This window comes from Triticum dicoccoides, chromosome 3B (genome assembly GCF_002162155.2).
Source record: "Triticum dicoccoides isolate Atlit2015 ecotype Zavitan chromosome 3B, WEW_v2.0, whole genome shotgun sequence".
NCBI lineage: Eukaryota > Viridiplantae > Streptophyta > Magnoliopsida > Poales > Poaceae > Triticum > Triticum dicoccoides.
Window position 1 is genome coordinate 111402521 of NC_041385.1, and position 15781 is coordinate 111418301.

Genomic DNA, 15781 nt, shown 5'->3' on the forward strand with positions numbered 1-15781 from the left:
CACCCCGCATCGCGCATTTGCGCAACGAAACGCAGAATTTTTGTCGAAAAGGACCACCTACGCGAATGAATTGACAAAAAAGACCACCTGCTGATAAATTTGACAAAAAGGACCCCCTCGACTGTGGCGGCAGGTGCGGCAGGCGACACGTGGCACCTGCCGCCACGCAGCGAGGTGGCAGCATTGTACCGCCTGGCAGAACGGGAATCGGCGCTGGCGACGGAACGGCAGCAGCGTGTGGGGCCCGGCCGTCAAGGGGCGTGGCAGCAGTACTGTACCGCCTGGGCCCTGCCGCCTCACGAGCTGGCGGCAGCCCTGTTCATCGCTACGGAGCCGGCTATCACAAATGATGCGCAGTGCATCGTGGTCGTCTGCAATCAGTGCCGAAAAATACGAAACGTTGGAAACCAGTGCCTCAAAGCAGACGAAACTCGCGCTGGGAATCAGTGCCTGAAAACTTGTGGCCGCATGCGCTTTGTGCTTTGCTGGACTTGTGCATTCAACAGCAGCGCCATGCGCTTTGCCATGCAGCAGCAGTACTAGCAATCAGCAGCGGTGGCCGGCTCCGTAGCGCGCAGTAGCAGCAGGGCGATGAACAGGGCTGCCGCCACCCGCGAGGCGGCCGGGCCCAGGCGCTACAGTACTGCCGCCACGCCCCTTGGCGGCCGGGCCCCACACGCCGCAGCTGTTCCGTCGCCAGCGCCCATTCCCGTTCTGGCAGGCGGTACAGTGCTGCCGCCTCGCTGCGTGGCGGCAGGTGCCACGTGTCGCCTGCCGCACCTGCCGCTACAGTCGAGGGGATCCTTTTTGTCAAATTTATCAGCAGGTGGTCGTTTTTGTCAATTCATTCGCGTAGGTGGTCCTTTTCGACAAAAATTCCGTACAAGCCCGCGGCAGCCAGCCAAGTGGTCCAGTCGGGCAGTCCACCACTGACCGCAAACCGCCGGTGCCAGTGCCAGCGCCAGCTTTTCTTTCTTGCACTCACTCCCCGACCCTCCCTCCTCACGCGCGCACACAGCACAGCACAGCAGGCTCGGCTTTCGCAAGGACCCAAAAAAAGACGGGCAAAGTTGCGTGCCCCGCTCTCCTCTCCCCGCCCGCGCTGTTCCCGACGCGACGAAACGCGAGGAGACATTTTTCGGACCGAACGAAACCAGAGCGCGCTCCTATGGCCGCGCCACAGATGTCGCCACGCCCAACAACAGCAACGGGTTAAAAAACGGCCCGCAGCGAAGCGAGGCGAGAATCCAATGCGCCGACGTGAAACGAAGCGACTGATGGATGGACGGACGGGAGGGGGAGAAAATCTTTTACCGTCCAAAATTCACATAGGATCCTTCTCGTGCTTCCCAACCACATTGCTATTTTTGCATTCTTCTTTGCTTCTCCTTTTTGTCCAGTAGCAGTGGTACTGGTATTTACTTCTTGGGTGATTAGTGATGGGTGATTAAACAAAGTGGCGGTCGTGGTCGCGGCGACGAGCTGCCCACTGAGCTCTCCCTGGCTTTTTGTTGCATGCAATGCGATGCATGCGTGCGTGTGCTTTGGGCAGTACCAGTTCCCTCCATTTCGAATTTCAAATCCCAGCCGGCCGTTTCCCCCAAGGCCGACGCTCTCCTCCACTCTCTGCCACTGCAAAGCCCCCCGCCCCGGGCTCTCTCGCACGCGCACGCAGTCGCACACACCTGCCTCCCTTCCCTCGGCCTGCTTCGCTCTCCGGCGTTTCTTTTCTTGAGTCTCCTTCCTCCTCTCCGGCGGCTGCTGTTGTAGTGCTGTTCTTGGCGAGAGGAGGGGAGATGGGAGGGTCCGGGAAGTGGGTCAAGTCGCTCATAGGGCTCAAGAAGCCCGACCGGGAGGATTGCAAGGTGAGGCGAGCCGCAGCTCCCAGCATGGCCGCTGCTCTTCTTGCTCTCTCCATCGATTCTTGTCGGACATTCTTGATTAGATGTGCAAAAACATTCTATTTCACAGTTGATTTCTTTTGGTTTAGATTCATCTAGAGTTTCTTGAGGTCATGTTTTCCCCGAAATAGAAGAAGCAGCAGAAAGAGAGATGATTACCCATACCGGCAAAAATCCACCGCTGAAAATTCCCCTCTAATGACCACGCAATGTCTCTTTCATTCCCTCAAGATGCAAACAACAACAGTGCTTTTTATCCCCTTGACTTGATTGTACTTTCTTGCTGCTTCACAAGTACTATACTAGTGGCACTGCCCCAGTAGGGTTATGATTGGCTCAAAATAGGCTTCTTTTTAATATCCTGGGTGGTTAATCTCAACTTCAAAGTTTCTCGCTGCATTTGTTTACCCGAGTGTTTTTCATATCGAGCTTCAAATCTCTTGCGGTAATCATCATGGCCGGCATCCCCTGATTTTCTCTGCTTCGCTTCTCCAACAGAACAAGCTGCAAGTTCCGTCTGTCCTGGGAGGGGGAGGCAAGGACCGGAAGTGGAAGCTGTGGAGGAGCTCCTCCGGCGACCACGGCTCCCTGTGGCGCGGCTCCAGAGGCGGCAGCCAGCGGTCCGCGGCGTCGGAGGCCTCCGACGACGCCTCCTCGCTGGCCGCCGCGGCCGCCGACATGTTCACCGCCGCCCTCGCCACTGTCGCCCGCGCGCCGGCCAAGGACTTCATGGCCGTCCGGCAAGAATGGGCCGCCATCCGCATCCAGACGGCCTTCCGTGGCTTCCTGGTACTACTCTTCACGCCTCATCGATGGTCTCTTCTCGGACTGCATTTGCACGGTGGACTGAACGCTCTGTACGTGTTTGTGTTTTTGCAGGCGCGGCGGGCGCTGCGGGCGCTCAAGGGGCTGGTGCGGCTGCAGGCCATCGTGCGCGGCCGGCAGGTGCGGAAGCAGGCGGCGGTGACGCTCCGGTGCATGCAGGCGCTGGTCCGCGTGCAGGCGCGCATCCGGGCGCGCCGCGTGCGCATGTCCACCGAGGGCCAGGCCGTGCAGAAGCTCATCCAGGCTCGCCGCACCAAGCTCGACATCCTCCGGGAAGCCGAGGTTACCTGCCTTGCCTGTCCTCCTCCATGAGTCAAACATTGTCCAGTCGGATCGATTCCTTGATTTCCTTCACATTGAGCAAACACATGTAGGATCTTCAGTCATCTTTGCTGATTCGAGTGTTTGACTGTCTTGTCTGGACAAATTCTGAACTTTCAGGAAGGATGGTGTGACAGCCAGGGAACTCTAGAGGCAGTGAGAGTGAAGCTGCAGAAACGGCAGGAAGGAGCAATCAAGCGCGAGCGGGCCATCGCCTACGTGTATCACGGCGTAGCGAAATGCAACGTATGAATCAATTATCTGCAGGATTCTAGTAGAACACTACTACTCATCTGAATGAGCTAACATTGTTTCTCTTCTGCAGCTACAGAAGGGCAGCAATGGCCGATCCAACCAGTCCGGCCTCCTTCTCAAGCACCAGCACTGCGACAAGAACAACGGCAGCTGGAGCTGGCTGGAGAGGTGGATGGCGGCGAGGCCCTGGGAGAACCGGCTGATGGAGGAGCACAACCAGACCAGCGCCAGCTCGCCGGACCTGGTGCCGTCCAAGAACTGCGAGGACGCCTTCGGTGTCCTAGGGGACTTCTCCGAACCGAATTCAGTCAAGGTGAGGAAGAACAACGTGAGCAAGAGGATCAGCGCGAAACCGCCAGGCGCGACGCACCCTCAGCGTTTCAAAGCTCAGTCGATCTCGTCCCTGAGCACCGAGCTGCACAACGATGAGAGCTCGGCCTCATCGTCGTCATGCTTTGCATCAACACCATTGTCGTTCTCCACCTTGCTCACACCAGAGAAGACCAATGGCAGCAGCGTCAGGTCAAGGCCGAACTACATGAGCTTGACGGAGTCCATCAAGGCGAAGCGAAAGCCCTGCGGCGCGCAGAGAACGACGGCGTCGAAGCAGTTGGATGATAGGAAAGCCCCGGGCGCCGAGTTGAAGGCCGCCAAGGCGTAAAAGCGCGGTGTTCATGGAACTCCGTGAAGAGATGAAGAGCCAATTTTCTAGCTCTCTCTAAGGTGTTTTCAGTGTCTTGGTGCTGCATTCTTGAGTGTGTGTTGCTGGTGTCTCATGTTCAACATCTTGTTGTCCGATCGGTTGCCCCATCTCAGGGCAGTCCTCATTGTCATTGGCGGTTTTCTTTGTAAACATAGTAGTTCTTCGACTGAGAAAAGAATTGTGTGGGTTTTGTCCTTTCAGCCTGTGAAAAAAGTTACCAGTGTTCTTGGCTTCTCGTTGTTGATTTTGCTATAGTGTCACCTCAAACAAGCTCAAGTCGGTGCTTCATGCTGAAATATCTCAGTACAAGTTTAGGGCTTTTAGACCCTAGATAGACCAGTTAAGCTCTGATACTTTGGGTTACTGACAAGAAAACATTAGTGAATAAGTAGGAAAATCAGGGTTTAAATTAATGTACTGTGACATGTTTGTGCCCTCACAAAAACATAGGGTCCTAGTGCTACTTGAATGGCTCATGGTAAGCATGGCAACATACAAAATCCAGTTTCCCAACATGCTTAAACAATGATCAAATGTCGTTTCAACAGAAGATGGCAATCGCCAAGACCAAGAACACTGACCTAGATTATTCCTGTTGGCCCATAGAAAAGTATGGCCCTGCTTGAACAGCTCATGGCAAGCATGGCAAAGTAGAAAATTATGTCTTCAGAAATCACCAAGACCAAGAACACCACTGCAGCAGACCGTGGCAAGCATGGTTTGAGAGATGTTTGATGCCCTGTAGATGACATTTTTAACTGCTACTAAACCAGTTAGTTGCCGGGCCTTAAATGCTCACGGGATAGATTCCGTAAACTGACACGGTTAACCTTGTTTGACCTCCTCGGACGAAGAAGATTGCTGTCCTGGAGGACAGACAACATCAGTACTACATAATGTAGGTCAAAGAACATTGTTGGCCCAGAAAACAAAGGCCCTAGTGATCTATGCATCGCATGCTAGTATTAGTAGCTCTTCATTAACCTAATCAAGTTTCCCTCAAAAGAAAAATCTAATCAAGTAATCATACACCCAAAAATGATGCAATGTAATTTAAGCAGCTCCAAACAATATTTTTTGTTTTTGTTTACCAGCACTGAAAGAAGGAAGACAGAAGAACAGCTCATTGTCAGAGAGAGAGAAAAGAAATGCTCAGTGGTAGCAGCACGCTATGCATCATGTCACTTTGCTAATAGCAGCAAAGTTTTTGAAATGCTGGAGTACTTAGAAGTGCAAAGTGGTGGCCCTTTTGGCACTGCTTCCACGCTGGCCCTGCCTGAACTTGCCTATTGGCTGTTGCCACAGTCATGCTGACTGGATCCGGGCGGACAGGAAAATTTACTTCCGGAGTGGTGGTACTGGCTGGATCCCCCCACTAGGGCACACTGAAAGTGCATTGAATTGATTGTGCTCGATGACGACGACGCGGGTTTCAGGACCAGCCACGTTCTTGGCGTCCCGTTCAGGTTCAGTCAATCAATGAGCGCATCCGCTGGTTCAGACTTGAGACATGCCGCCTGGATCGCAGCACGGAGGCAAAAGTTTTTGCTGAGCAATGGTAAGTATAGTTAGATCAGCAAGATGACATACGTGTAGTCAACACCAATCTTACGAAATGTACGAGTACTCGTGCAGTGGTAAAAGTTGGTAACCCTTGGACCATGAAACTGCAGAGAGAACTCGCCACCAAGATCATCTTTTCCTGTACTCGTTGACATGTAAGAACTTTATCCGGCTGGTGCATCTTCTTCTGTCTCGGTGAACCGTAGAGAACGTAACGTAAAGCACGATCTACAGAGCTGCACCTTTGGTGTGTGGGTAAGTTTTTCAAATTTGTTTCCGTTTGAAGATGGCATTGGCATTGGCAGCAGTGTTTCCTCTGGCCGTCAGGATGGGTGGCAGACGCAGTAAACACACCGGGAGGGGCATCCAATGAGTCCACTGTAGGGAGCTCCAGGCCAAAGGCTCCTCCTATTAACTCATCATCAACCACAAGTCTGCAAGGCCACAACCGGCCGGTTGGGCCACAACAACACTGATGGTCTGAAGCATTGCTGCCTGCACCGAAATCCAACTTACCAAGGCCAAGGCATGTAGCACTAGCAGTGCTCTCTCCTTTGGTACTTGCCGCTTGGTTAAACACAACTATGCTAAGCAGTGGAGCAGTGCTGGTACAATGCACAAAGCCGAGCACTTGCAACTTTTCATGCCTAGCAGAGTCAACTCTAAAAACATCTTACAATAAAAAGTTGTCTTAAATTGTATGCCCTCCCTTTCCAAAGGAAAGAAAATGTGAGTAGTTACTATTGGTGACTTTCGGGCTGCGGGGCATCATGGACGCGTTTGGTTACTTGCACCGTTTTTTGTCACTTTGCATACTTGTCCCAGTTGGGCCTAGCTGAGCATATGCACGCAAAAAACCAACATCTGCATGTTGATTGGGCCTGCATTGCATCAAGGCCCGGCTGGGTCATGTTGTTTGATTGCCTATGTTTGTGAGCACAGCTGATTGGTTGTGTGTAAGTTCTTGATCTGCTCACCCCTTTCAAATATGATGGACTTACCACCCAGTTGTCAACACACAACACACACTGATCATCAGCAGCAACAACTAAGCAAGAACGCAGCAAGAACAAACCAAGAACATGCAGTAAGTACTACTAGGCATACGTTTTAAAACAACGGGGCATCCCATGCCCCTGCTAGACCCCAGGGTGCTGCTCCCCGGCCAATATATACACAAGCTCACAGCAAAAGAGACGATCGGGCTTCAATTCAAACCTACACTACTTCAGTGAGAAACAAACTATATAGCATGAGAGATCAGACTTGACAAACGAACTAGAGGGCCTGAGTGATGTCGCCGACGCAGATGTGCTTCAAGCATCGGACAGTGCAGATGTTGGAGCTGTTGGCGTTGAAGATCCGCATCTTCAGCTCCAAGGCGGAGAGCTTGAAGACGACAAGCTGTGCCCCAACACCATGTGCCCCTTGAACATCTGCACCTAGACCCCAAACTCGCACCACTTGTTGGTGGAGAGGCTGACGACGCGAGGAGGGCCACTGACCAGCCATTGCTTCATCACCAGTCTGAATTTATGCGGGATGATCAGCATGGCAATATCCTCCTGGTCACTGATCTGCACGTAGAACCTGATAGGTTCCCGTGCACCCTCCTCGTGGACGGTCCTCGGCCTCCTGCCAGCGCCCAACAGCATCCTCACGTAGTCCACCCTGCCAAGGAGCACCACCCTCTTCAGCCACCAGTTGGTGGGGATGAGGTCCTCCGTCCCCTCTACACCGACGACGACCTGCGCACCACCACCGGCTCTGTCCCACTTCGTCTTCATTATCTTCAGTGGCGGAGCTAGAGAAGAAATGTTGGAGGGGTGAAAGGCAAATAGAAAAATCTTGAGGGGGGCAAAAACTATACTTTTTCTAATTAAGCACTTCCAAAAAGAATTCCTTCAGACATTTTATTCGGGTTGGGGGGGCCATGGCCCCTCCATGAACACATGTAGCTCCGCCAGTGATTATCTTGTCAGCAAGATGGACATCAGTTAGCAACATATGACACATGATCAAAGCTAACAAGTAGGACATCATTTATGCTCACAGAACACAACTTACAATGATCACTACTAACGCATGATCAGTGCTTATAGTTATCAGTGCTAACACTCATCGGATGAAGCCACCACTCACATGTCCTACTTGCACCTACTATTTTTTGCATTCAGGCAATGTTGGGGATATCGCTTATCGGGAACTTGTTGGTCGACCCATGATAAAGGGTAAATCAACCATTTTATCGGCATATCAGCCGATTTATCGCCATTTCGGTTGATTTATCGGCAGATTTATCTTATCGATCAGACTTGGATAAGCGATTAGTCGGCCAATTTTTTGGACTATCGGAAGATATCTTGAACAGTATTTCAGGTATGTCCTACTTGCATGCCACATGCACTCATGCACCCTAGCAACAAGAGCAAGAGGAGCACTAAGAACTAACAACAAGAAGAAGAACAGTAGCATATATACTAGTAACAACACTAAGAACTAACAAGGTGGCAGTGCAAAGTAACAATGCGCCACTACAAACTAACAATTTGGCAGTACAAAATAACAATGTGGCACTAAAACGATGCAAACTAACACTGCATTATGAACAATCTAGCCATGTGGGATGAACAAAGTACGCATGCACTCTGGTTCATCCCCAAAACAGTGGATTCTGATCGAATCCGGTCGAATCCAGTCAAATCAGATCGAATCAGGTCGAATGTACGGGCCACAATCTAAATTAACACACTTAGAACTACCTTAAGAACCCTAAGTACGAAGCAGAGGGAGATTTGAGAGCTTGCAGTGGGGGTTGCCGGTGTAGCGTATGCCGGCCGTGGTGAAAAACCCGGCGGGAAGAGGGGTGATGCCGCCGCCGATGAAGAGGACCCGGCCATTCCGAGGGTCGTGGCCGTGCATCTCGTCCTGCGCCGGCTTGAAGATGACGCCGGCGTCCTGGAGCTTCGCTTCCCTTGCACTAGACGCAGAGGAGAAACCCCCTCTTATGGGGATAAAAAAATACCCCCACAAGAGGGGCCTACAAAGGACTGCGCCGGCGAGTATTGGATCCCCGCTAGGTTTGAGCCGACGGAGCGGACCACCGGCTCCGGTGGCGGAGCCGAAGCGACCGACGCCGACGCTACATTGGCCCGGAGCGACGGCATGATGCAGAAAGGGGAGGGAGCTCGCAGTGTCGCCGCCAGATCTACTCTGGCTACAGGGAGGCCGGCAATCCACCTCTCTTGGATGGGATTGCTGCCGGCGATGACCGGAGTGGGTGGGGCGTGGCGAGATGGCGGCATGGCCATCGGAGAAACCAAACGGGTGATGAGGTGAGAGAGAGTGAGTGGGTGTGAACTAGCGAGGGAGGTGATGGGAGGGGGCGTGGGGAGTTATGAGCCGTCGCGTCGTCTCCCGCGCTTTCCCAGGCGTGCACGCGCTCTCCACACGTGGCTCAAGTGCAAGCCACAAATTGCGCGACCCAAGCAACCAAAAGGGCCAAATTCTGCCCACGCGGGCCTAGCCCGACCTAATGCAGGTAACCAAACGTGTCTCATATGGGATTCCATTGATTTATTAGGTTTTGGAAAGTATAGAAAGATGACACTTTAGAACCTTGGAATTCTAAAAATAACATGCATTCAAATTTTTTATTGGATTTTTGAAATATTCTTGATTACCTTATTTGTTACAGTTCTTTTCTGAATATTTTGAAGGAGAATACACAGTTCTTCCTCTTTAGAGGTACAGCATAACAATGACCCAAGGAGCAACTTCTTTTATCTTTTGAAGGAAAAAAGATCACCCTTTGTTTGCATAAGAACGAAAAATGGTTTGATCCAAAAATCAAAATTTTGCAACGGCAAACTATCAGTGCTAACTGCTGCCAGAGCTACTCTTAGGATGGATTTCAACACAGGTAACCAGGGACCATTCAAAATCCAACACTGCTTTCTTCACGCAGTCACTTAAATACGAAGCCACAGGGCTTACAGGATTTGCTCCCTTGCGGACACTTTTAGCTGAGAGTAAGAAATGAATGTAAATACATCCTGGCCGTGTTTGGTACCATAAAACATGCTCCAAACACAAGAGGTGGCAGAGAATATAACAAATACTGGGATTAGTGCATAATCAAATGCCTAAGATGCTATTTTGCGTCCCTAACAACAGCGAATGCAAGAAGTCAAACCCCCTCAAAACAGTACATCAGTGTGAATTTGCTTGCGCTGCCTTCTGGAAACCTAGATCATCCACATGGCACGGAATCATCGCTTCTGTGACTGTGGGTACTGTACAACTAAACCTAGTTCATAGAAATGCTCACCCCTTTCTCCCAGAAAGATAAAAGACCGGCTTGATTCTATAGTTTGGCAGCAACCAGTCAAATTGATGTCAAATTCATGGCTAGTGGGGTTCACATCTTCAGGCGAGCATGGTTAGATCTTCATTCCTTGTCACCTGATTCCGAAACAGAAAGTTGAAAATCAATAATCTACAAGAACTTGTCATAATTAAGATTGGTATAGCAAACATACAAAAGACTTCTGTCCATGTCTAATACCTGCTTGCTCGGTTGTTCCATTTTGACTGCTGCTTGGAACATCCTTTCCGGTAGAAGATTCTGGGGGGTCACAAGATAACTTTGATCCTTCTACCGAGGTTGACGCATCCAGCGCCTTGTCTGCAGCAGGATTGCATTGCTGCTCGATCATAATCTGAAGGCACTTCCCTTGCTCCTCGATTCTCAGCTGCAGACTTCTTTGTACCTGCGGTGCAGGCAAGGATATGGAACCAAAGTAAGGTCAAAGTTACAAAAGGTATTCCCATGTTACTGCCTGATGATTCCCAGCGAACTGGTGCGCTGTTAAATGGCTTAAATTCAACCCAGAAGCGGTTGTCGGCAGTTTATATTTTGTACCAACCCAAAACATTAACTCTAATTTTAATTATGCATGTAAAAAGTATTTAACTTTCTATGAATAACTAATGATTTAATAGAAATCTGGTTGGTTTTGCAAATTCCAGTTCCCAGAGGGATTTCCAGAAAGTGTTCGCACGGGAGAACAAAATCATGTTTACAGCTCAATACTACTCTGGTCAGAATCTCAGAGAACTAGGCACAATCAAAGCAGAGAAGTTCAAAAAAAAAAAAGCAATACCTTGTACCATCCGTGCACACAAACAAAAACAACATGCTGTAAACAACATGAGTGGCAAAATTCACTTCAGTGCTGGCCTGACTTTCTTCTCGTGATCCAAATACTACCACATCCTAGACACTGATGAAACTTACGATTTGGGTTCTAAAAGAATTGGGAACAAGAATTAAGCTCAGCACTTTGTTGTTTCTATTAAAATGTGTACATGTACTAAACTGACCTATCTAAGGCTTTACACATTCTAGTGCCCTGCGTTCCGTAGGAAGCTATCCAAGTGCCTAGATGAAGAGACTACCTACACAGCTAACGTTTGTAGCAATGTTTACCAAAAGGGTGTAGAACAAAATTCGATGACACTGGAAGCTCACTGATAATATTCGAAACCAAGAGACCCCTAAGAATATTTAGAAAAGATGGAAATCCGTGACATAGCAAAACATGTACAGTATGAAATAGGCATAGCAAAACATGTATGAAACTACCAATGGAGAAATCTGATTTAAAGTAGCCGGCACATTAAGGCATTAACCATTCTTGCTGACGTGAATGAATTAAACAAAGTCACTTGGGTAAGCAGCTCTAAGCCTCTATGACATATTTTCCGCTAGTCAAACAGCCCTTTATTCCGCCTAGCTGCTGAGGCATAATGTGATCGAGAATTCGAGATAGTGACAGCAAACACAAAAGTTTTCATAGTTTGTCCAGTAACAAAGACGGGGAGTGTCAATTTAGCTACTTCATGCTTAATGGCATCTCATGTAGTCGTGTTTGACCTCTCACTATGCACCACCTATTTGTAGGACCCAAACCAACACAAAAAGTAGGGAAATCCCTCACGTGACTCACCACTGTTCTGTCCCGTCCTCACATCTCTTCTTACAAATCCTCGTCTCCTCAGATGCCAAAGCCACCCGATTCGCCACAACCGTCGCTTGATTTGCCAGCGGTGACAGCAGTGTGCCTTAAAGTGGTAGCGTCGGTAAGATGGAGATGGAGCACGGAGGTGACAACAACTCTCACCAAGAGGATCTGGAGGTTATTTATTTCAGATTGGTGCAGATGTCCATGGCAGCCACAGGAGGCAGGAGGGGGATATCACAGTACCGCAAATTCTGGAGTAAGCTGCAAGCACAGGCAGCGAACTACTCCAATGTTGGCCACACCGGTACAAGCTGACGGAGGTGTTGAACTGTTGGTGTTGACAATGCAGTTGATCGAAGGGCTGGATAGGTGTGCATGACTCCAAGCAGAGAGACTCGGCTAAGGGAGAGCCACTTACGATCTCTTATTGTGTCGGACTCGATTCCAATTTTTGCTGGCCCCATCCAATGGCAAGATACGAGTATGCCCAAACTCCAAAGTTTCATCACCCAATGAATTAACTTGGTAAAATATTTACCATACTTTCGCCCAAAAAAGGAAATTATCTACTTCTAATAAAACCAGACATTATTTCTGTTGCCGTTACAATATGTTAGTACATATAGTCATATATGTAGTCCAACGAATCTGTTAAGTTTTTTTACTCTATTTGATTACTTTACATAATCTGGTTATTATCTTTTTTTGAACGATGGCATTACTCTCCTTATCATCAACAAAATTAGATCTGAAACAGCCTAGCATGAGAGTACTTCACAGTTAATCCTAGCAAATAAAAATCTCAAATTGAAAATTTCTGAATTTAGAAAATATCAATTTGCAGAGTAAAACATAATGATGGGTAACTAGAATAACTTGTGTTACTACCACTCCAAGTTATACCAACAGATCCCATTACAGAAAGTTTTTTTCCGTGAGAACCTTTTTAACTAATGCCACTACTACTTATTAGATGTGTTGACTTTCGTTCAAAAAAGGCATGTTAAAGAGTTGATTATACAATTAATAAGGCCATGTGAAAAGCTAAAGACATTAACTCATTCCCACTTCCATGCCCACAAAGATGAAGACAGGTAATTCGGACAGAGGGTGGTACTATATTGTTGCTTGCTTATCTTATTCCAAAGTGGAACTAACTGCAAGCATGTCAAATATCAAAGTCCCAGAAACCCATAAGCAATGAGATTTTAAACTCACCCTCAGCAGAAGATACCTAAATCATGATAGAACTATTTGGTACATACCTCAAGCTGTTCATGGAGCCGCTTTTGAAGTTCTAACTGGAGACGTAATGCTTCAGTCAGATCAAAATTCCTGCAGGAATACAAGAACTAATGCTCAAAATCCAGTAGGAACAGCTAAATAATTTGTGGAAAGATACCAATCAGCTTGGCGAAAACAGTAAGCCGTTCCATATTTACAGTAAAAATTCAGCAAGAAGGTATACAATTAAAAAGGCTAGAAATTGGAAGATGAAGTTTAAAGGCCAAATACATGTCACAGGATGAAACCACATATAGAACACAATCATCCAAGAAGTAATATGAGAGCATGAATATTGATGAATCGATTTCAGCACGGAGTATAGTGTTGTAAACTTGTGATTGATAGTGATGGCCTAACCGGAGTACCAGTAGTACTGCTCAACCAAATGACGTCTATGTTACTGCAAACTGTTTGCTCATTTTTATTGCAAGCAACACCTTTTTCATTATCCTGAATCACTGGGTCAGTTTTGCTGACATTATGATGGGATACGGTTTCCAGTACAGAAATTTCTGTACTCCCAAAGTTGTACTATAGTGTCGTACGTGACATCAGTATCATCAACATAGGTTAATTGAATTTCACATAGATTGCAAACTTACCCTTTAAGGTCTATAGATGGCAACTCCTCTTTTGAGGCTTCCAACCTTTCTGATGTACCTGAAAATCTCAAATTGATGAACATGATAGAGTATTTGAAGAGACCGCTGCAGGAAATATACAGAAAATATAGCATATTGAAAATGGAAAAAGGCATACCTTCAGATAATTCTGGTCTATATCGGGCAGTTCTGTACTTCTGCAAAAAAAAAAAGTTTAAGTCAAATCAAATCAGCAATTCTGGCTTGTCTCAATTATACCCAGCAATAGCAGCCAACCAACAGACCTGAAGATGACTTTTTACATGATAAATGGTCAAATTATCTGCCTTCATTAGCTTTAGCACCCCCTTTGGAGTAGCTTCTGCAATAATATCAAATAAATCAAATAAATGTCAAAACTCATCTGTTCGATGAATGGAGAAAAAAATCTCTTCAAACAATACATACTTTCACTGCCACCAAGCAGATTGACAGCATCCACAAAACGCTCATGAAGTTCAGGAGTCCACCTCATGCGTGTCTTGGAGGTGTTGGAGCTGGCAGAGGGTGAGGGTGCAGCAACTACAGATGATTCTATAGATTGAGTTGTAACTATTTGCTGGAGGGCTGGTTGGTGAACTGAAGTTGTACCAGCTTGCTGACTGGCTGATTGGTGAACTGAAATCGATGATTGCACAGGCGGTCCAGCCTGTGCGAAAGCATGTGTCAACACTTAGTATCATGTTTACAATATCTAGAAGAGTAACACTAAAGAAATTTGCTAAGCTATACCGAATGCTGCAGTTAGGGATACCAAGAAAAGATAAAACCCAGCCAAAGATAAGCTTGAATTCAAGCTCAGCTGAAATCTGGCTGTGTGTACACTGCGCTAAGCCTATGCCTAGTTTCAACCTGAAACAAAATTTGGGATCACACTGGGCTTAACCAGTTTTGACTTGTATACATTTGAAATGTATATTATCATTTCAAAGAATGCCACGACAGAAACCAAGCCTAATCAAGGCGCGAACGTGTCCATGTTTATTCTTCAGTTCAGTTCACAAAACTAGCATGCTCTAAACTAATCTCAAGCTTTATTCGAGCTTGGCTCTTATTGATTTTAATGTTTGTTGCATACTTGCATAGTTCATTCGTTAAAGAAGAGCAGATGCACATCTCAAGTCAACCCACCAAAATAGCAGAATCAGTCAGCATACCTGTGGTTGAGTTTTAGCCGCACCTGCGTTGTCAGCAATGTCCTTCCAGTCGTCATTCATGAAATCCGTCCACCATTCAGTCTGCTTAGCAAGCTCATCTGTAGCTGCAATAGGACTGATGCCAGCCAAATTGTTTCCAACAGGGACATCATCGGAGAATCCAAGCATGCTCTCAACTGGATCAGGGCACCACGTTGGTCCAACATCTCTTGGAAAATCATTAAAAGTAGGTTCAAAGCCTTCATGGTGTGATCCATAAATCATCGCAGAAGAACTTCCAGTGCTTGGCGTCTGAGAAATGTAAGGATTGGCACCGCTGTATTGCTCAGGGTTCAGAACTGAAGAGAACCTTACAGCCGGGGGCGAACGCAAAGGCCCGACAGATCCAGTACTGGGGTGAAACTGCCCGCAAATAGGAGCAACAGTACTTTGATGAGGCGGGAGAGGGGTTCTTCTCAGTTCCCTCTCCAGCAAAACATTCTGCGCATCTGGAAGCCTCGGAAAGCTTTCATCCATGGTGGCTGAAGGCAGAGGTGATGGCACAGTTACTGGGATTCCAGAGGTATAGAACGGGTTGGTGGTTATCCTCTCCATCTACAAGCACGTGCAATGCTCTGAGTCCACTAACAAAGTCCTCCCCTACTCTGCTCGTGAGACCTTTCTTGGCTTCTGAAATTTTCTCCCCTCCTAGGGCTGACGCACCTGCAATAAGGAAACATTTTAACCATCAGTACGAGAAACAAATTTGAGCGGGAAACGAATGAATCATCACATCATGTTTGATAAGATTCGAGATATCATATGACCCGAAGTCTCAATCGAATCCTCTACCAATCAAAAATTGCAGCGTGTGCCCAATAGCAGTATAATTATACGGGTCTAGTAACCCCTCCCAGGGGCGGATCTACATGGTGTGCCGAAATTAGTGGAGGTCAGTGGGGTTAGCTCATACCTCGGAGGCCAATGGCCAAAATTGACGACGGGGCTGAGACAGCATGGATGCGCCGAGGATGAACAGTGAACGGCGACGGCGGCGACGCGCGTGAGGGAGGGGGTGGGGGCGCCGCGGAGGAGAGGTAGGGCACGGCGGCAGCTCTTGAGC

The 15781-nt window shown here is 48.0% G+C and overlaps 1 protein-coding gene and 1 pseudogene across 1 annotated transcript; one reads left to right on the plus strand and one right to left on the minus strand.

Moving 5' to 3' along the window:
- The first annotated feature begins 1541 nt into the window (after positions 1 to 1541).
- Positions 1542 to 4231, plus strand: LOC119275054 (protein IQ-DOMAIN 1-like). Its single transcript, XM_037555834.1, has 5 exons — positions 1542 to 1865; positions 2400 to 2690; positions 2781 to 3008; positions 3168 to 3293; positions 3373 to 4231. Exons 1-5 carry the CDS (start codon positions 1797 to 1799, stop codon positions 3961 to 3963), a joined length of 1305 nt encoding a protein of 434 aa, XP_037411731.1. The 5' UTR covers positions 1542 to 1796; the 3' UTR covers positions 3964 to 4231.
- A 5273-nt stretch (positions 4232 to 9504) lies between these two features.
- Positions 9505 to 15781, minus strand: part of LOC119275055 — a 7444-nt pseudogene continuing 1167 nt past the window's right edge.

Coding starts and splice junctions, on each gene's coding strand:
- LOC119275054 (XM_037555834.1), top strand. CDS start 1,797: ATGGGAGGGTCCGGGAAGTGGGTCAAGTCGCTCATAGGGCTCAAGAAG. Junction 1,866..2,399: donor CCGACCGGGAGGATTGCAAG/GTGAGGCGAGCC, acceptor CTTCTCCAACAG/AACAAGCTGCAAGTTCCGTC. Junction 2,691..2,780: donor CGGCCTTCCGTGGCTTCCTG/GTACTACTCTTC, acceptor GTGTTTTTGCAG/GCGCGGCGGGCGCTGCGGGC.